We start from the raw sequence: 22,035 nt of genomic DNA, 5'->3' as shown, positions 1-22,035 counted from the left end.
TTCAGACACTCAGGAACAAAGATTGCAGATTGGCTTAAGAGTGCGCCCTTTATTAAAGATGGTATACATGTAAAGACATGGAACAATTTTGGAAGGATACCAAAAAAAAAATTGCCCATTTTATTAATAGTCTCAACCCCTTTGCTGACCTCATCTCCTGTCACTCATAACCAAAGGAGGAGGGTCCTGGAGCCCTGTCCAATCAGGGACATTGACGTGGGAATTGTCCAATCAGGAGCGCAGCTTGAGAGGCAGAGGCGGTTTCCGGGATCTGGCGGGGTCTTTGTCTTGCGCTCCAGTTGGAGCTTCGGTCGTGTCTTCTCCGCTATTTATCCTCACCTGCGGGAGGCCCTGGTGACTCTAGTGCTGCAGTGTCTGGTTTCCCTGTGACCTGCGGGTGCTGGGAGTTACGTACCTAAGATGCCAGGACACACCGAAATCCGGAAAACGGTGAGAGTTCCCTGGAGGGTGTTCCAAGATGGCGGCCCGGCCTCCCGGCATCAGCTCCGGAGTCCGCGGCCCGGAGTCTCTACTGGCACCTGTGGGATCTGTCACCTCTGGGTAGGGGCAGGGCCGGGCCGCCGCGTGATCTCCTCCCATCGCTGCGCCGCGGCTTCCGCCCGGGCCTCCGCCCCTGCCTCTCTGGGCAGCTATGAAGCTGCAACCCCGCCAGTCCCCCAAACTGTGTGCTTGGTCCGGAGGGGAGGGTCATCGGGGAGAAGCCCAACTCGGTGTGCGAAACATGCGTGGGAAGAGCTGTTCCATAGGGCTCATCTTAGCTGTGCAGTCCATCCTTTTTCCTGTGAAAAATAAAGGGAGTCACTCTTAAAGCTTTGAAGAGTTTGTTTGAGCAAAGGGAGTTTCTGGAATGGGAGAGCACCCAACTATGGTGTGTGGCTTGTGGGTTTATGGAGGAGGTGCTTGAAGGAAAGGCTTTTGTAGGGTGCGTGAGGAAGCAAGCCAAATTTAATAATTGACTGGCGACAGTTACAGTCACTTTATTTGGACTGTACAGGTGGAAATTTCCTGGTTATTTAATTAGAGATTAATTGGAGTTTTGTGATTGGTTGAACCTGGATTTTGTTTCCACTTAAGGTAGTCATTAACAAGAAATGCATTTGAGCTACTAATATTTTTCATGTCGAAACGCAAGACACTAGAGCCACATCTGTCTAATTGCCTGCTAATTATTTTAACACTGCACAAGAGACTGGTTTTCCCCTGCATTTTCCAAATACATGGAAAGCAGGGTCTCAAATCTCCTCCCCTGCTCCCCCAGCCTAACTCTGGCCTGCAATAAAATACTAAATTTTCAGTCTCTTTCCAAAATTCACAAAAACCACCGTCACCTCTTCAATTCACAACATTGTCAGCTATTTGTCTTTTATTGCATACTCCAGACACAATATTTTAATTAATCATTTTTTCACAGAACATTGGAGGGCACTCTTTGTTGTTGCTGTTGTTGTTTTGTTTTTGTTTTTTCTTTAAGAAGGAGTCTCGCTCTGTAGCCCAGGCTGGAGTGCAGTGGCGCGATCTTGGCTCACTGCAACCTCTGCTTCCCGGGTTCAGGCGATTCTCCTGCCTCAGCCTCCCTGAGTAGCGGGGATTACAGACGCGTGCCACCACCCTGAGCTAATTTTTGTATTTTTAGTATTTTGTGTTTTAGTTTCATCGTGTTGGTCAGGCAGGTCTCCAGCTCCTGACCTTGTGATCCCCCCGCCTTGATCTCCCAAAGTGCTGAGATTACATGCGTGAGCCACGGCGCTTGGCCTGTTGTTGTTTTTTTTCCTGCCCGGCTTTTTTTTTTTTTTTGGTTGAGTTGGAGTCTCACTTTGTTGACAGGCTGGAGTGCAGTGGCATAATCTCAGCTCATTGCAACCTCTGCCTCCTGGGTTCAAGCGATTCTCCTGCCTCAGCCTCCTGAGTAGCTGGGACTACAGGTGTGCGCTACCACACCTGGCTAATTTTTGTATTTTTAGTAGAGATGGGGTTTCACCATGTTGGCCAGGATTGTCTAGATCTCTTGACCTCGTGATCTGCCCGCTCGCCCTCCCAAAGTGCTGGGATTACAGGCATGAGCCACCACGCCTGGCTTGTTGTTTTTAAGAGGATCTTGCTCTGTCATCCAGGCTGCTGGAATGCAGTGACATTGTCATAGCTTACTGCAGCCTCCAACTCCTGGGCTCAGGTGATTTTTCTGCCTCAGCCTCCTGAGTGGCTAGGATTAAATGTGTGTGCTACCATGCCCGGCTAATTCTTTTTATTTTATTTTTTTGCAGAGATTGGGTTTCACTAGTTACCCATGCTTGTGGCACTCTTTAAAGATTTGTTTTCTGTTTGTAAAAGCAGAGAAGAACCCCCTGGCACTCTATTGTAAAGAAATATTTGTGGCACTCTGCTTTTATCTTTCCTAGGCACAGATGCCTTGTACAATATCTTTGAGTTGAGGTTCCACTTTGGAAACTTTACAGCTTGTTGTATCCTCAGCCACTCTTTTTTATTTATTTATATTTATTTATTTATTTATTTATTTAGAGACAAGAGTCTCTCTCTGTCGCCCAGGTTGGAGTGCAGTGGTGCACTCTCGGCTCACTGCAAGCTCAGCCTCCTGTGTTCATGCCATTCTCCTGCCTCAGCCTCCCGAGTAGCTGGGACTACAGGTGCCCACTGCCATGCCCGGCTAATTTTTTGTATTTTTAGTAGAGACAGGGTTTCACCACGTTAGCCAGGATGGTCTTGATCTCCTGACCTCGCGATTCGCCCGCCTTGGCCTCCTGAAGTGCTGGGATTACAGGCGTGAGCCACCGCGCCTGGCCCGTCAGCCATTCTTATCCTAGTCCTGAGTTTCAGAATTGTCTGGGAATGACCCAAGATGCCCACAGTGGCTATGTCTCTTGGAGTATCTAGTGAATTTTGGTGCTGGGTTTTTTTTCTTCCCAGAGGACAGCCTATGGCATGGGGATGGAACCTCTCAGTGGAGCTGCTGGATGTCCTGGGGCTGAGAGAAGTCTTCTGGTACACCCTTCATCTAAAAAGCTAACCTCTTAGACATTCTCTCCCAACCCCCAATTTCATTGTCTGGAGACACGTCAGTGGAGTTGGGAAAAGACAGAAATAATTTCTGCCCTCTGTATTCTCAGACTTGTGAAGGGAGAAAAACTAGTCCAAAGGACAAGCAAAACCTACTCCAGTGAGCTGGTGCGGGAACATGCAAAGCAAAACATCCCTGGAGCACACAGTGAGGCACAGTGCAGTGTCTCTAGACAGGGTGGTCAGTGACCACTTCAGTGAGTAGAATGGGGGTGGGAGAATGTCCCAGGTTATAGGATAGCCTGATCTGACGCTTGAGTCGGATGTGTCTGTGTTCCAGGTAGCACTGTTACTCCCTGAATTTGTCACCTTAAAAAGATTTGTTCACTTATTTCATCATCAGTTTTTTATTAAGTATATATTACACTTTATCAGTAGAGCTTGAAAGGTTAGAAAATATTTACAAAGGGCATGAAAGTGGTGAATTCTAGGAAGAAAATATGTAGTCATATATTTCATTTGTTAAAAAAACTCATTTATCTTTTTCTTCATCAGAGTGAGTGTAGTAGTTTCTCAGTTCTGTTCTATTTTAAGGGTGATTTCAAACAGAATCTCAGGGCTTAAGTTTGGGAATTCTACCGGGGAAAAAATAGGAAACATCTCTTTTTCAGTATGCCTATAGGAAATTCAATTTCACAAGACAGTATGGTAGATTAATTGGTAAATTATATAGATTCATGAAACATCAGTTCCTCTTTTTTACAGGGTGGATGATTTGTGACATTAAATGTTCTGTATTCAATTATCTGGACATCCAAATTCAATGCTAAGTTTTAGGAGATGGGACATGGCTCCTCTTAGAAGGGCTCACATTTAGTGTTTCCTAAATGATCTGTTATAGAAATATTTAATTGACATTTTTGTATCTGAAAGGAATAGACACTTTTGCCTTTCCTTTTGAAATGTAAAATGTGTCTTACAATTTTATTCCCTTTTATAAACACTGTCTTTGAGTGATTTTGCTGAATTCTTCAAACACTGGGCATTTTCTCATTTAAAACTAAATGAATAGCCCTGACTGGAAAGTAGAAGTCTGAGCCCAGTGACTCCAAGTTAAGGCCAATCTTGAACCTGCAAAAGAAAGTCATTGAAGGCCCAATTAGTTCTTCCTGAGGAGCCTCCCTTGCAGGTGTCCCAGCCTGCTCACACAAGCATGGCAGAGTCCTTTACATTGAGAGAAGCTGCAGAGCCCTGGAAAGTGGGAGATCCATGGGCAGATGCAAATGAGGTTGGGTTGGAAGACGGGTTCAGAAGCTCTTTCTGAGGATAAAATTTCGTCATCCTGGGCTGTTTCTAGACTTTGTCAAATAAAGCTAATTTAGATTTACATAAAAAGTTACTTAATTTTAAAGGAGTATTGCAACAGGGGAAAAATACCAACTATATCTGCAATCATCTGAAATGTTAGGCAGAAAAGGGCTTTATTTGAAGGGGGAACACACAAGACTAGAAAGAATGTGGAAGTGGGAGAACAGGATGAAAGTTGCCAAAATTAGATCCTAGATCAGAGAATGTTTCACCCTGAGGTCAGCCTGTGTTTAGGAGGGGCATAAAGAGGGGTTATTTGCTGGCTCAGGCTGAGTATGCATCAAAGTTCTGGGGCCTGCTAGAAAGAGAGAAGCTAACCCATTTATGCCTAGTGTTCCTTATTGGAGCACTAAGCTCGTGGGAGTTATTTATACTTCCTACTACTAGATGACCCTACTGCTGAGGGTCATCACCATGGTCTGATTTTTCACACAAAAAAAATTTGCCACCTCCAGCATAAATGGGTTAAGCAGTGGTTGGTGAACAAGGTTTTTTTTCTTGTTTGTTTTTTGGGTTTTTTTTTACCACTGAAGAGAATTGTTCAGGTGATTGTTTATGAGACAAAAATGGGAATTTGCAATCTGTGTCTGGCTTTGTAATAGGTTAAAAAAAAAAAGGGAGCATCATACGTCAAAATTAGAAGAGTGTTTCTTTTCATTCACCTATTCTTTGAGAACATGAAGGATGGGGAATTTCTTCAGTCACATCTATTTACCAGGATTGCCTACCCACCCAATCTTCTCCTGCCACTTTCCTTTACTGTATATAGCTCTTCCATTTGGCTGTTTTGAGATGTACTTTTTATAACAAACTGGTACATGTTTTGCTGAGTTCTGTGAGGAGTTCTGTCAAATTATTGAACTTGAGTATGGGGTTATGGGAGTCCCAGACTTACAGGCAATCACTCAATAAGTATAGATGGGTCCCTGGTGCATGTGACTGGCCTCTGTAGTGGGGGCAGTGATGTGGGACTGAGCCCTGGCCTTGTAAGGTCTGTGCAAACTGAATGGTGTTAGAATTGAATTGTTGAGCAACCAGTGGTGTTGGAGAATTGGTTGATGTTCAGGAAACTGCACACATCTGGTGTCAGAAATTTTGTCAAAAGTGCAGGAGCAGCAGCTGGAGGCAGATGCCCTTTCTTAGCGAAGGGAGGTTCTGTTCTGTATACAGGCTGTTACACTGCACTGTCCTGTGATTCCAGGAGTCCTCCCAAGATGAGAGAGGACTGAGGAGTTAGAGGGAAGGAGTTCTGAAAACAGACCCCCTTTCCCCACAGCTGCTTTCACATGATGCCCACCCACTCAAGAACATAGCCACTAACTATCAGTGTGGCCATGCCTCTTCTAGAACAAGGCTTCACTCTCAGGAATTTCACGTACAACTTTGCTCCTAGAGTCTCCGACCAAAAATCACACATGTGTCTTCAGGACTCTTGGCATATCCCCTGCCTCAGATACTGTTTCTGTAGCCACAACCTGCTTGCTTCATCAATCTGGGCTTCTGGACTAGCTGATTATAAGGTCATCTTCCAGCACAGAAATGAGTCAGGGCATAGCCCCACATGGACCAGTATCTGAGCATAAACCAATTATTCCTTAAATCCTTCACTGTCCCCCACCTGTGGATCCTTGAGAGCATCTTTCTCTTTTTTTGCTTTCTTCCCCACAAACTCTCTTTCATGTGCCTAATCCAGTGCCCACTGGAATTCCAATGTCCAGGAGTTCAAGACCTGTCTGTTGTAGGAGCAAATATAAATTATAAGGAAGAAACTTAATTTTTCCACTTGAGAATGAGGGAAGAAATTTTGCTGTTCTCCCTTTTCTTTTTGTGTTTTGTTTGTTTGTTTGTTTTTAGACGGAGTCTTGCTCTCTCCCAGGCTGGAGTACAGTGGCACGATCTGGGCTCACTGCAAGCTCCGCCTCCCAGGTTGATGCCATTCTCCTGCCTCAGCCTCCTGAGTAGCTGGGACTACAGGCGCCTGCCACCATGCCTGGCTAATTTTTTGTGTTTTTAGTAGAGGTGGGGTTTCACTGTGTTAGCCAGGATGGTCTTGATCTCCTGACCTCGTGATCCTCCCGCCTTGGCCTCCTAAAGTGCTGAGATTACAGGCGTGAGCCACTGCACCCGGCCTCCTTTTTCTTAAAGTATTTAATTTAGAAAAGTCTTATTATTCTTTTGTTTATTTATTTTGAGACAAGGTATTGCTTTTTCACTTAGGCTGGAGTGCAATCATAGCTAACTGCAACCTGGAAGTCTTGGGCTCAAGGACTTCCTGCCTCACCCTCCAGAATAATTAGGACTACAGGCATATACTAACATGCCTGGCTAATTTGTAAAGTTTCTGTAGAGACAGGGTCTCAGTATGTTGTCCAGACTGATCTTGGACTCCTGGCCTCAAGGGTGCTTTCTACCTCAGCCTGCCAAGGTGCTAAGATTATAGGTGTGAACCCCCATGCCTGACCTGGAAAACTTGTATGTATTTTTTCTTCTGCTTCTTGAAATATAGGCAAATTATTTTACCAGCTAAATAAATTTGAATCATTCTTTTTAACTCATGGTTGTCTTTATCTAAGACCTGGATTCTGTTGCATTGTTTTTTGATTTGGCAGAAATTTATTGTTTTTAAAATTTTTAGTCTTTTAAAGTTGATTTTAAGAGCTTGCAAAAGTTGAGCCCAAAGAGTAGAATTAAATTCAGCAGCCAGAATGGTAAAGGGTAAAAGATATTAAGTAGGTGGCCTTTGACAAAAAACTGATCATCCAAGGTGATTATCTGACATTTGGAGTCTGAAGTACTTACAGTGCAGAAGCAAGAACAGTTTAATGTATGACCTGTACAGCAGAGTTTCTAGCTATACCTGATTTCTTTTTATTACTTAGGACAAGTTAGCATGGTTATGTGTAGTCTTTAGTAGATGACTTGCATTCATTTAAATTAAACAGTGTTTTCAACAATAGTGTATAAATAAGGCCACAATATTATTTATTTCTCATGCTGCCTTGTCTAAGAGGCTGCAATATTTATTTTGAACAAACCCCTTAAAGTAGTGATTTTTAACATCAGTGCTATTTATTCTTTTGAAATATAAAGTGTTTTATATTTCAGTGAATTAAGGTCATATTAATCTCAAAACTACTGTATACATCATGACTAGTATATGAAAAAATTTTTACCTAGATATTTATACCTACTATATAAAGAAAATTCACTTCCAAATTGTTTCAGTAGATACTAATCAGTCTGACATGATTATTAATTGATTGTGTAGGTATAATTATAGGTCAGCATGATTTTATTGTCTAGTGTTTTATTTTACTAAATTAAGGATGTAGCGTTTGTAGTCCAAATAAACATAAGTGATATAGCCACCTAAGGATCACAATAGCTCTTCAGTTAGCTGTGTCACAAGCTCAGATAAATCCCACTATATTAATAAAATTGTATTCCAATTCTTCATCAAAAGGTGCTGGTGGAAGTTGTCAGGCGCCTTCCAATATGGACCCCAATCTAATGGCCTGCAGATGAGAAAGCAGCAGAACTGGCAGAAAAACCTTTAGAAAATCTGCTTGAGACTATGCTCCTGTTCCTCATAATGTTCATAATGCTCATGTTTTTTATGCTAACAGTGACTGTGTGGTTTGGGTGTTTAAGGAGAAACTCCTGGAAGGGTAGATTTTTCTGGTTGAATTTACCAATCCCATATTTAATCTAAGCTTTTCTTTAAGATGTTTTCAACTTCTTTTCTTCTCTCAGTATAACCTTTCTCTGATTGAGAGCTGTTTTTCTCTCCAGTGCTTTGGGTATCTGTTTCAGAAACTTTATTAGTATCTTACAGTGTCTGTAAGCAAGGTGGGGGTCGTAATGACAGCTTGTGGAGCTATTTTACTCAGACTCATGCTGGGCATCTAGCAGTATTTTTTTTCCCTGTTGCCATTATACAGGGAATCTGAGGTTGGAACACTCTTTCCATTTCCATTATTGCTAAAGTGCAGTTCTACCCAGGAGTCCTGCAGGCTCTCCTACAGCCTCCGGGCCCCTGCACTGTAACGGGGTGTGGGAGCACAACTACAGCAGTCAGCATTTGCATGGGCTGTAAGCTCTGGGTGGTAAGCTGTGGCTTGGTGGCAGATGGCCAGAGTTGGAAGTGGATACAGGCCAGCAGAAGGTGGGTGCTCAGAGCATCACAAATGATTTCTTTGAAATGTAAATAGTCAAGAAGATAGATTCTTTCATTACTGTTGCTGTAGGAGAGTAGAAGCCTACTTTGAGCGGGCACCTGGCTCTAAGTTGCAAAACTACCTCATGCCTTGCAGATAAGGGAATTTGTTTTTCATTGGAATATAGCAAATTAGCTAACACAAATGACTCCCCCTTCCCCCAATTATCAGGTGAATTTAGGATGAACTATATATGACAAATGGTGCAGTCAGGTCTGCTACTTGAGGACTAATTAAGGTAACTTACATTCTGTCTTTTTAATCTCTTAGCAGATTATCTGTAATGCATATCACATTCTGGTTGAGTTGTGTAATTTAAGCCAGTTTTTTGTTGTTGTTGTTGTTGTACCATTGTAGAGAGTTTTTCTGGGATTGGAGATGATTTTACTTGTAGTTATATTCCCCAAACATTGTCCAGAATTACCAGACATAGTATAAACTTATGAAGTGCCTGCCAGGCTTCACTCCAGAGAGGCTTTCCATCTTGGGCTTCTAGTCACAACTCATACTTGTGCAGCAAAGTGCATGCTGCCCTAAAATCTGCAGGCAGTGTAGTCTCTGCCTGTTTGGGATCTACAGCCTCTTCTAGAGAAGTTCAAGCAGACTTCTACCAAAACTACTCCACAGGGCAGCAATCAACCATTCAACGTGTTTCAATGCCCTGGCTTCTTCAGACCTGAAACTAGCTCAAAGACTCTGGTACCCAGAGACCCAAACAGGGTCACACGTGTGTATTAATTATGTGACTTGAGACCTCAAACTCCTCTTTTTTCTCTTGCCCAAAGGCCCACAAATGTATAGAGGGCACCTGCTGCTTTCTGACCCATCCAAGACCTAAATCTGCAGCTCCAAATTCTAAATCTAGGTCATAGGATTTGAGAAAAGAAAGTAATTTTATCAGAAGAATCCAAGCTGTTTTACTTATCAGGCCCAGAGAGATGTTATAATAAGACCATAAACATGACCTACTCCTCATTTTTAATGTATTTTTTCCTTGAAAGTGCTTGCTATTGTTACAGGTAGCTGTAAATTAACCTAATAATGCTACACCAGACACTGTAACCCACACTCTGTATTATGTGGTCACTCACCAATCACTAACTAATGTTATTTCTGTAAACCAATGAGAATTTCAGACAAACAACTTTGTATCAGTTCACTCTTTTGTCCTGCTCCCCCATCCCCTTTTTTTTGCCTTTGAAAATCCACTTGGAAGTACTGCTAATCAAAGTATATATTCAGGTCAACTTAAAACTATACTCCCAGGTAGCAGTCCTCAAGCTTGGCCCCCATAATACTCTTAATTATATCAGTTTCATCTCAGCTTTTTTTCTAAAGGTCAACGTTTTATGGAATGTGTTAGAGCAGTCTCTATCAGGAAATCTCTCCTCTGGTTTTACTCCGCTTGCGGTAACATCCAAGATTGCTGAGCTAGGTTGATCCCACTTAGAATCTGCACAGGAGATCTGACTTCTGCCTGGGATTTACAAGACAGGACAAGACTATGGATTGAAGATGAACAGAAAACCCGTGGGAGACATGTTCTGCATTCTGAGACATCAACATAGACATCTTAAAGTCCTTCTTTTAGAGGGATTTTTTGAGTATTTCAGATCTTGTCCCATGACCTGCTACATTTGTGTGAGAGGCTCCTGGTTTAAATAGAACCTCATGGCAAAGTTTTTAAGGGTAAACCAGCACATGAGCAGTGGGAGGTTAGCAGCACATAATAGCGAAAGCCATGACTATAACTACAGTTACCTTTAAACTGTGATACTGGAGTAGATAAATTTTGTCTTTCCTCTTAACCAAGAGTTGGCTCATCAGAACAGGTGCTGTCACACCTGGATTCAGGTTCCACCGCTCCACCAGGGCAGTTTTATTTGCTATTCAGAATCAACCTGAGTGTGAATTTCCTGAATCACAATGAGGGCATCAATCCAGGGACACCAGAACTCTCTCACCAGCACCTGGGAGTCTCTCAGAAGTTTGGAAATGTTCTATGCAAACTGTGGTCAGGCTGATAAGAGGGTCTAATTTTGCTTCCCTCTCAGAGTAAGAGGAATGAGTTATCTAGTACTTGTTTCTCTCCTCAGTCTGTTTGGTTGGTACCCAGGTGGAAATTGTTTTAGTACCCTGGTACTTGGTGTAAAAGAAAAGAGAGGAGATCTGGAGACTCAAACTGATGTTTTTTCATGATTAGATTCAGATTTAAAGTTATTTATTTTTTGGCTGGGCATGGTAGCTCATGCCTGTAATCCCAGCAGTTTGGGAGGCCGAGGCAGGTGGTTCACTTGAGGTCAGGAGTTCAAGGCCAGCCTGGCCAACATTGTGAAACCCCATCTCCACTAAAAAAAAACTAGCTGGGTGTGGTGGCGCACGCCTGTAATCACAGCTGTTCAGGAGGCTGAGGCAGAATCGCTTCAACCTTGGAGGTGGTGGTTGCAGTGAGCTGAGATTGCACCACCACACTCCACCCTGGGTGACAGAATGAGACTCCATCTCAAAAAAAAATAAATAAAAGAAAAATATTTTAAATTATTTATTTGTTTGACTACCAGTATTACAACAGTGATGTTTTGTTCTTCTGTGTGCAATGGCACATGATAAAAATTTGTCCTGTTACAGTTGATGTTAATTTCACTCACTTGGTTAAAGAGTTCTCTGACAGATTTTTCTACTATAGAGTTAATTATTTTTCTCTGCATTACTACGTACCTGTTGTAAATTTACTGGCTAATTTGTTTAAACCATCATATTTATTCTGTAAGCAAGCTCGGATCTTTTCTTTTTTTTCTTTTTCTTTTTTTTTTTTTTTTTGAGACGGAGTCTCGCTCTGTAGCTCAGGCTGGAGTGCAGTGGCCGGATCTCAGCAGCTCACTGCAAGCTCCGCCTCCGGATCTCTTCTTTTTATTCTCTTTGCATATACCTTACTTTGGAAAATGAAGGCTCTCATCTTTGTTTACTGGTCAGAAAAACTGGGATGAACCCAGGCTCTGCCACTTACTGGATGTTTGACAGAATATTCTCATTGGGCTAGAATTATTGGCCTCATTGGTGAGCTTCTTAGAAATTCAGAAACTCAGGCTTCACCCCAGATCTCCTGAGTCAAAATCTGAAGTTTCCAGTTATTTGTTGTACACATTAAAATGTGAGAAGTATCTTCTAACTCACCACAACTTTTCCATTTGAGAAATATACACAACTTAGTCCATACAGTGTAAATATAGTACTCAAAATTGTGCAATGCCTGTGTGGGTACCCATAATTTTGTATTTTGTCATCTAGAAAGCTATTGGATATATACTGGATTTATGGATCTTATGCATTTTTTCCTCAAAGTTAGTGAAAACCTTTGAAAATATTTCTGAGTTAAAAAATTATCTTATTGGATAATTCCAGTGAGTCAGTCAGAACTGGTTCTCTTTACTATCATTTTACCTTAAACCAAATTAAGAATTATGCCCATGGCCACTTAGTAAGTGTGTAGTGTTTTTTGGTTTTATTTTGTTTTTTTGGTTTTTTTCTTCAGAGACTCTTGACATTCAGGGGTTCAATCATAGAATTCTCTCTGGAGAAGTGGAAATTGCTTGACTATGCTCAGCAGAATTTGTGATGTTAGAAAACTATAGAAATGGTTTTCTATTCTATGTTATAATAGAACATTTCTATTCTGTAGTTTTCAAACATCTACAGGCTTCTACCTGGCCTGTCTTGGTGAGGATAACTTCAGTACACAATTTCTAGTATACCCTATGAGTTTCTTTTTTTTTTTTTCTTTTGTTTTTTGAGACGAAATCTTGCTCTGTGGCCAGGCTGAAGCACAGTGGCATGATCTCGGCTCACTGCAACCTACACCTCCCAGATTCAAGTGATCCTCCTGCCTCAGCTTCCTGAGTAGCTGGGACTATAGGCAAGTGCCACCACACCCAGCTAATTTTTTTGTAGTTTTAGCAGAGACAAGGTTTCACCATGTTGGCCAGGATGGTCTCGATCTCTCGACCTTGTGATCTACCTACCTCAGCCTCCCAAAGTGCTGGGATTACAGGCATGAGCCACTATGCCTGGCCTTTTTTTTGCTTTCATATATGTTTTAGGGAGTCTCTGCTTTGCATGAATAAATTTCAGATCACCGTTTTCAAGAAAAACTTAGGTATTTGTTGGTATAGAAAATAAAATCTCGAAGATACTTCATCTTGACATAAACCTTTTTCTTTCTTCAGCTGATCTGTCCTTTATTTTAGATTAGTGGTAACTCCAGAAATTTAGAGGCATAAAATATTGTTTCCCACGTCTTATAATCACATTACCACCTCCCATTACCACCACTTGTTTTTTTCCTTAGGCGACTGGATCTCTTGTTGCCCAGGCTGCTCTCAAACTCCTGGGCTTACGTGATTTGCTGCCTTGGCCTCTCAAAGTGCTGGGATTAGAGGTGTGAGCCACCATGCCCAGCCAACCACCACCAAGTTTTGATTCAGCAGCACTGGGTAGTGGAGCTAAGGACCCACAATTAGAAAAGTTTTTAAATATCATAAAGTTTCTGTGAGGAAACAGTATTTCATATTAAATTTTTAGACTCTTTTATAATGTTCTGTGTTTTCCACTGAGCACAGTACTAAGTTAGTAATTGGAAAATCCCAGCAGAAGTCATACTACTTTTTCTGATGAAAGAGTCCTTGGCTGTTCTCTAAGCCAAACCTGATCACCTATATGGAGAAAAAAAAGCCCCGGAGTGTGAGGAGACTGGAGACAGTAGCCAAACATCCAAGTAGGTGGGAGTAAATAAAGCAGATGACATAGATGAGATGTCCAAAGGTCAAGGAGAAAGTCAGATCTTAAAATGTGGCTTGTGAAGCTACGCTGCAGTGGAAATAGTTTCTAAGAAGCCCTGGTTTTTTTTTCTCTTGCTCTCATATAGAGACAGACATCTTCTGTCCCATGCTCTTCAATTCTATAAGGACTGGACTTCCTCTTCCACAATCCTTCTTCTAGCTTACAAAGAAAATCAAAGTCCTTTTCGTGGCTTACAAGGGACTGGAGGACGTGGCTGCTTGCTCTTTTATTGCTTTTCAGGACATGGGGCTATCTGTGATTTTTAAGGAGCTCTGTGTTAAACATTTTCTAATTTCCATTTTGAATCTTGTCTAAAATGTGTAAGAGTAGTGGAGATACTGGGATTTGGTTTAGAAATCCCAGAAACACCACACCCAGATGTTGTATGTTTTCTGCTTTATAATTTCATATCCTATGAAGGCTTCAAATGTGACTTCACAGAAATTTATACTCAATAATTTTATCAGAACACTAAGCATCTGCCCCATATAATAAAATCTAATGTTATCTTACTGCAAAATTTTAAGTTTTTTAGTATGTACTGAGGCATATCTTGTAAATGCTCTGTGCTCTAATTCCTAAACTGTAATATGGTTTAATGTATCTACTTTCTACATTTAAAAAATGTACTGTGCCATTGAGGAACTTAGAACATTGCTGAGCATGTGTTAAATTCCCATATTTTTCCTGATTTTTAAGTAGTTATTATTTTATAATTTTTCTTGTTTAGTTTGAAGCTTACTAGGATTATGTCACTGTATGTGTTTTTATATGCATACACATGTGTATACATAACATATGTCATTGATATGTATGTGTATGTTTTATATATGTGCATATACACACATGTGTATATATGTGTGTACATAACATTAATTTTTTGATCAATAAAAATTGCATGATTATATATTGTGTATATTGTAATAATTTGATAGTTATATATATTGTGAAATGTTTAATACAATTAAGTTGATGAAAATTATGTCACTTAACATGGTTATGTTTTTTTTGTAGTGACAGCGCTTGAGGTCTCCTACTGTTGTAGCAAATTTTAAGCATACAAAACGCTGTCATTAACTACATTTTAAAGCTATACATTACATCCCCAAAACTTATTTATCTTATAACTGATAGTTTGTACTCTTTGAGCATCTTATCATTTTTTCTACCTCCAGAGCTGCTCATTACCATTGTAACTCTCTGCTTTTTGAGTTCAACCTTTTTAGATTCTCCATTTAAGTGAGAACATACAGTGTTTGTCTTTCTGTGCCTGGCTTATTTTGCTTAGCATAATGTCTTCAGGTCATGTTGAAATAGTAGAATTTCATTCTTTTTTATGGGAGAATAATATTTGGTTGTCCATTTATACCACATTTTCTTTATCCATTCAGCATCTGCAGATGAGTCTTTTTTTTTTTTTTAATCCTTGACAGTTGTCAATAATGCTGCATTGAATACAGGGGTGCAGATATTTCTTTGCGATACTGATTTTATTTTGTTTATATACAGAAGTGGAATTGCTGGATTGTAAGATAGTTCTAGTTTTTAAAAATAATCTCCATGCTAGTTTTCATAATGATTCTTCCAGTTTCCAACTCATTAAGAATGTGCAGAAATATTTTGTCACATCCTTGTTAACACTTGTTGTATTTCTTCTTTTTATTAGCCATTCTGACTGCTGTAAAATGCTATTGCATTATGATTTTGATTTGCAATTTTCTGACAAATGGTAATGTTTAGCATCTTTCTACACACCTGTTGGCCATTTTAATATGTTTGTTTAAAAAATATTCAGTCTTTAGCCTGGCATGGTGGCACGTGCCTGTAATCCCAGCTGAGGAGGCTGAGGCAGGAGAATTGCTTGAACCCAAGAGGCAGAGGTTGCAGTGAGCTGAGACTGCGCCATGGCACTCCAGCCTGGGTGACAGAGCGAGACTTCATTTCAAAAAAAAAAGAAAAAACTTTTGGGTATTATTATTGGTACCCAAATAATAATTTGGGTATTATTATTACTGTTTCGCTTATGATTTGTGTGAGTTTCTGCTATATTTTGAATACTAACCTCTCATCATACATGGTTTGCAAATATCTTATCCTATCTTAAAGGTTCTTATTTTTTGCTGTGCAGAATATGTTTAGTTTGATACAGTACAACTTTATGTTTGGTTTTGTTGCCATACTTTTGATATCATATTTGAAAAATCATTGCCAAGTCAGTATCATGGAGGCTTTTCATATGCTTTTTAAATGATTTTTTAAGGATTTATGTATTAAATTTAAGTCTTTATTTTGAGTTAATTTTTGTGTATGGTACAACAAATACGATTTAATTTTATTATTGTGCATGTGAGTATCCAGTTTTCCCAGCACCAAGTATTGAAGATGCTATACTTTCTGCATTGTGTATTCGTAGTGCCCTTGTCAAAGATTTAACTTTAGATGCATAAATTTACTTCTGGGCTCTGTATTCTGTTCCATTGATTTTTGTGTTGGTTCCTATAAACATACCATTCTATTATTTATACTGTAGCTTTGAAATGTAGTTTTAAATAATGAAGTATAATGTCCCCAGATTTGGTTTTATTCCTCATGATAGCTTTGGCCATTTAATGTTTCTTATAGGGTTTTATATACATTGTAGACTTTATTTTCTGTTACTCTAAAAAGTGGCACAAGAATTTTGATAGGAATTTGAATTAATCTACAGATTGCTTCGGATAATATGGCACTTAGATGATATTTATTCTTTCAATCCATAAACAATCATATATTTACATTTATTTGTGTCTTCTTTAATTTCTTTCATCAATACCTTATTTTTTTGTTTAAAGATCTTTCACCACATTGGTTAAATTTGTTGCTAAGAAATTTATTATTTTGTTGCTATTGTAAATGAGATTTTTTTTTTTACTGGTTTGTTGCTACTCTATATAAACAAAACTGATATTTGTATGTTAATTATATTTTCTGCTTCTTTACTGAGTGCATTTATTAGTTTAAGCTATTTCTTGGTGTACTATTTATGGTTTTACATATATAAGATTATGCCATCTGCAGTGACTTTTTTTCATCTTTTCAATTTGGATCTTCTGTGTTTTCTTGCTTCATTATTCTATGTAGGACTTCCAGTTCTATGTTCAAACAGAACCATTAGAATGGGCATAATATAGACTTGCATTGGTGTTTGTGCATTTGAAGGAGCAAACACCTCTTTTCATTTTTATAAACTGTTTTCAGTAAGTAAAGATCTTCGTCTTTTGGGTCTCAAGACAGATGAGATCTTTTCTGGGCTTGCAGTAAAAAGGGTTGTAGCTGGGTTACAAGGTTGCTGCCAGGTCTGGAGTGGGTTTTACCTTTAGTGGGCTTGTTACCAGGAGCACATGTGGTTGTGAGTCCTGTCATGTTTTTGGGCAGACTGGATTGTCTTCAGGACTTTCTGTGGAGCAGGCACTAGGGCAGGTTTCTGCTATATGGTGGGCCTAATACCAGATGCATGGATGAGTGTAACTCCCACTGAGTACCTAGCAGGGTTTCCCCAGGTTATCTACAAGCAGTGACTTTTGAACTGTTTTGTGTAGGTCACAAGTATGATGTCCCCAGCTTTTTTGTTATTCCTCATGATTGGTTTGGCCATTCATTATTTCTTGTAGTTCTATATACATTGTAGGCTTGCATTTTCTATTACTATGAAAAGTGCACAGGAATTGTGATAGGGATTTGAGTTAACTTACAGACTGCTTTGGATAATATGACACTTTATTAATCAAAGGGCCTGTCTTCTCAAAGTGACTCTTCTTTATCTTGGGTTTTAGCACAGTTTCCTAATGACCTGTATCCCAAAGCTCACTATATTGCCCAGGCTGTTCCTGAACTCCTGGCCTGAAGCAGTCCTCCTGCCTCAGGCTCCTGAATGGAGGAGATTAGTGTCATGAGCCACTGTGCCTGGCTTTCTCATAAAGTTACCTTAGTTGATGGATGGCTGACTAGTTTTTTTGTTTGTTTGTTTTTGTTTTTGCTGCAGGGGAATATAAAAGTAGGGAACTCCAGCATTCCCCTTGAAAACTGGCACAAGACAGGGATGCCCTCTCTCACCACTCCTGTTCAACATAGTGTTGGAAGTTCTGGCCAGGGCAATCAGGCAAGAAAAATAAATAAAGTGTACTCAGTTAGGAAAAGAGGAAGTCAAATTGTCCCTGTTTGCAGATGACATGATTGTATATTTAGAAAACCCCATTGTCTCAGCCCAAAATCTCCTTAAGCTGATAAGCAACTTCAGCAAAGTCTCAGGATACAAAATCAATGTGCAAAAGTCACTAGCAATCTTATACACCAATAACAAACAGAGAACCAAATCATGAGTGAACTTCCATTCACAATTGCTTCAAAGAGAATAAAATACCTAAGAATCCACCTTACAAGGGATGTGAAGGACTTCTTCAAGGAGAACTACAAACCACTGCTCAGTGAAATAAAAGAGGACACAAACCAATGGAAGAACTTTCCATGCTCATGGATAGGAAGAATCAATATCGTGAAAACGGCCATACTGCCCAACATAATTTATAGATTCAATGCCATCCCCATCAAACTACCAATGACTTTCTTCACAGAATTGGAAAAAAACTACTTTAAAGTTCACATGGAACCAAAAAAGAGCCTGCATTGCCAAAACAATCCTAAGCCAAAAGAACAAAGCTGGAGGCATCACGCTACCTGACTTCAAACTATACTACAAGGCTACAGTAACCAAAACAGCATGGTACTGGTACCAAAATAGAGATATAGACCAATGGAACAGAACAGAGCCCTCAGAAATAATACCACACATCTACAACCATCTGATATTTGACAAACCTGACAAAAACAAGAAATGGGAAAGGATTCCCTATTTAATAAATGGTGCTGGGGAAGTTGGCTAGCCATAAGTAGAAAGCTGAAACTGGATGCCTTCCTTACACCTTATACAAAAATTAATTCAAGATGGATTAGAAACTTAAGTGTTAGATCTAACACTGTAAAAACCCTAGAAGAAAATCTAGGCAGTACTATTCAGGACATAGGCATGGGCAAGGACTTCATGACTAAAACACGAAAATCAATGGCAACAAAAGCCAACATTGACAAATGGGATCTAATTAAAGAACTTCTGCACAGCAAAAGAAACTACCATCAGAGTGAACAGGCAGCCTACAGAATGGGAGAAAATTTTTGCAATCTACTCATCTGACAAAGGGCTAATATCCAGAACCTACAAAGAACTCAGACAAATTTACAAGAAAAAAAAAAAAACATCAAAAAGTGGGCAAAGGATATGAACAGACACTTCTGAAAAGAAGACATTTATGCAGCCAACAGACACATGAAAAAATGCTCATCATCACTAGCCATCAGAGAAATGCAAATCAAAACCATGATGAGATACCATCTCACACCAGTTAGAATGGCGATCATTAAAAAGTCAGGTAACAGGTACTGGAGAGGATGTGGAGAAATAGGAACACTTTTACACTGTTGGTGGAACTGTAAACTAGTTCAACCATTGTGGAAGACAGTGTGGTAATTCCTCAAGGATCTAGAACTAGAAATCCCATTTGACCCAGCCATCCCATTACTGGGTATATACCCAAAGGATTATAAATCATGCTGCTATAAAGACACATGCACACTTACGTTTATTGTGGCACTATTCACAATAGCAAAGACTTGGAACCCAACCCAAATATCCATCAATGGCAGACTGGATTAAGAAAATGTGGCACATATGCACCATGGAATACTATATAGCCATAAAAAGGATGAGTTTGTATCCTTTGTAGGGACATGGATGCAGCTGGAAACCATCATTCTCAGCAAACTATCGCAAGAACAGAAAACCAAACACTGCATGTTCTCACTCATAAGTGGGAATTGAACAATGAGAACACTTGGACACGGGAAGGGGAACATCACACACTGGGGCCTGTCGTGGGGTGGGGGCAGGGGGGAGGGATAGCATTAGGAGATATACCTAATGTAAATGACGAGTTAATGGGTGCATCACACCAACATGGCACACGTATACATATGTAACAAACCTGCACATTGTGCACATGTACCCTAGAACTTAAAGTATAATAAAAAATAAAAATTTTAAAAAATCAAATAAACTAGGGAACTCCTATTCCATCATCTTGATAATGTCACTGTCTCCATGCATTTCTGCCTTATTTTGTTCTCTTGTATGTTTGTGTGTTATTTTAGGTTCAAACATTAAGAACAACGTGGTAGAATTTATACATTGTGTATAAAATAGATAGCTAGTAGGTACACTATATATTATAATATTTACCTGTAAGATTAAGTTTAGTGCAGACAAAAGGGCTCATTAAGATTTTCATCCACTTTTTTCAACATATGTCCAAACTATAATATAGTTTATGCCCAAATTTTTATTTTATCAGTTACTCTTAACCATATTTCACAAAATTTGTATTTTTTAAATTTAGAAATGTGAGACTCTTATTTCCTTTTAAAGACTATTACAGGTTATTTGTTTTGTAAAATAAGAGCATCAATATATTAGTAATATAAATAGTTATTTGTAGTGTAAATACTTATTAAAATTCTCTCATTAGAGAATTTTATTTATTGTTGTAGTGCATTTTCTGTAAAATTGTACTGCCATACACCACAGGGCAATGATTCAGAATGCCTGGTTTTCATAGATGCACACTCACAGATGAACATTGTAGTTATTTAGAAAAATTCTTTTCTAGTGTTATATCGATGTTCCAAACAAGATTTTATGGGTAAATGTTTCTCTCATTCTAGTTTTGCAATTCCATGTTAACTGTATTTTTGTTTTAGGGTAGGTTCCTTGACATCGGTTTATTGTATTCTTGGTTTTACCTAAGTATTATTTTGGATGACAATGTGCAACTTTTTATGTACAGTTTATGTCAATTTGCAGTTTAATTACAATATGAATTAGCCATAGATGTATTCACAATTCAAGTTCAACAGAGTTAATGAAAACTAAGCAAACTAATGTTACATGATAAAGCCCCAATCAGCTATCATACTTAAGCAAATACACCGAATAATAGTTTGTAGCTTTATTGCTGCTTTTGTTCAAACTAGGTTTTATATCCTCTGTGACCAAGGAAATTTCTGATATTGTCCTATGAGACTAAAGAAACAAAAAGCCGGGTGCGGTGGCTCACGCCTGTAATCCCAGCACTTTGGGAGGCCTAGGCAGGTGGATCACGAGGTCAGGAGATTGAGGCCATCCTGGCTAACACGGTGAAACCCCGTCCCTACTAAAAATACAAAAAATTAGATGGGCATGGTGGCAGGTACCTGTAGTCCCAGCTACTCAGCAGGCTGAGGCAGGAGAATGGCATGAACCCGGGAGATGGAGCTTGCAGTGAGCCAAGATCGCGCCACTGCACTCCAGACTGGGCAGCAGAGCGAGACTCCATCTTAAAAAAAAAAAAAAAAGGAGTAACAAACAAAAAAACAGTGATTATACTTTCAAGTAGGAGTTTATCCCAGATATTCCATATGGAGACAACTCTGCTCATGTTTGTTTGTTTTAATAAAGCTGTGGTCCAAAACCTTATGTTTTTATAGAAATTAAAGCTTTTCAGTTCCATACCAAAGCAGCCCAATGATCTAAATCCAAGAGTGATGGCTTAGAGTGAGGACCATTTCTTGCTGACATGGAGATGGTTGAGTTGGTCTACAATAAATCTATGGGAGAGGCAGGTTGTGATGACTTGGAAGTGTTGGCTGCCTTTATGGTCTCAAAGTTCGTTGCCAACTTCACCTCAGCAGTGCTGTACTATTCTGTTGTCAGATTGGAAATGCTTGTCCAGTAGTGGTTCTCTGCATGGTCCAAAACTGCAGATGCTTCCCTGATCCACTGCCTGCCAGAAATGCAGTTGTAGCAAAGGAGGTCGGTAAGGGGACAGAGGCTAGCTGGCCACTGCCTCGCTGGGGTAGAGCAGTGGGCACCCAATCCTAGCTCACATGCCAAGTGCCATCCTCATCCCAGTACCCAGGGGTGTCTCCCATAATGTGCACTGCCTGGCCTTATGTAAATGGAGAGCTCAGCTAAGGCCTATAGTTGTAAACGGGCCTTTCCAGAGCCCCAAGTGTGCTGGACAACTCACTAGCCATGGGAAGAGCCTGTGTCCTTGTGGCCACAGAGAGGCAATGATTGAAGCATGCCTACATTGCAGGGCCTTCTGGAGTCTTCATGTGAGAGTTCAGCTCTGGCAACAGAGGACATCTCTGGTGTCTGGAGATTCTCAGTGTCTGGCAGGTGGGAAATTGATTGATGGCATCTGCTGGCTTCTGGAGCACTGCCTGGCGGTCCTTATCTATGGGCCCCAGCCAAGGCACTTCAGAAAGCTTGATCGCTGGCTAGCATTCTGGACTGTGAGACAGCCTGGCTGCAGCTAGTGCTGGATGGAGAGAGTAATGTGGTGAGGTGGGAACTGTGTGCATTCTGCCACGTGGCATGGGGTTTCTTATGACTCTGAACTACCCAGGTGCGGCAACCAGAAGGCAATCAGAGAGTGGAAACAGTCCAACTCAC

General features: G+C 40.1%; 1 protein-coding gene across 1 annotated transcript in view; it reads left to right on the top strand.

The window, feature by feature from the left end:
• The first annotated feature begins 249 nt into the window (after window positions 1-249).
• The window catches only part of LOC101002059 (protein ZNF738), a 94,120-nt gene continuing 72,334 nt past the window's right edge, over window positions 250-22,035 (top strand). Inside the window, 1 exon segment of the mRNA XM_031655138.1 lies at window positions 250-450. Coding sequence (XP_031510998.1) covers window positions 421-450 — 30 coding nt within the window. The 5' untranslated portion in view covers window positions 250-420.

The sequence above is a fragment of the Papio anubis genome, chromosome 1, assembly GCF_008728515.1.
Source record: "Papio anubis isolate 15944 chromosome 1, Panubis1.0, whole genome shotgun sequence".
NCBI lineage: Eukaryota > Metazoa > Chordata > Mammalia > Primates > Cercopithecidae > Papio > Papio anubis.
Note: the sequence above shows the minus strand (reverse complement) of the source record. Positions and strands in the feature narration are given on the sequence as shown.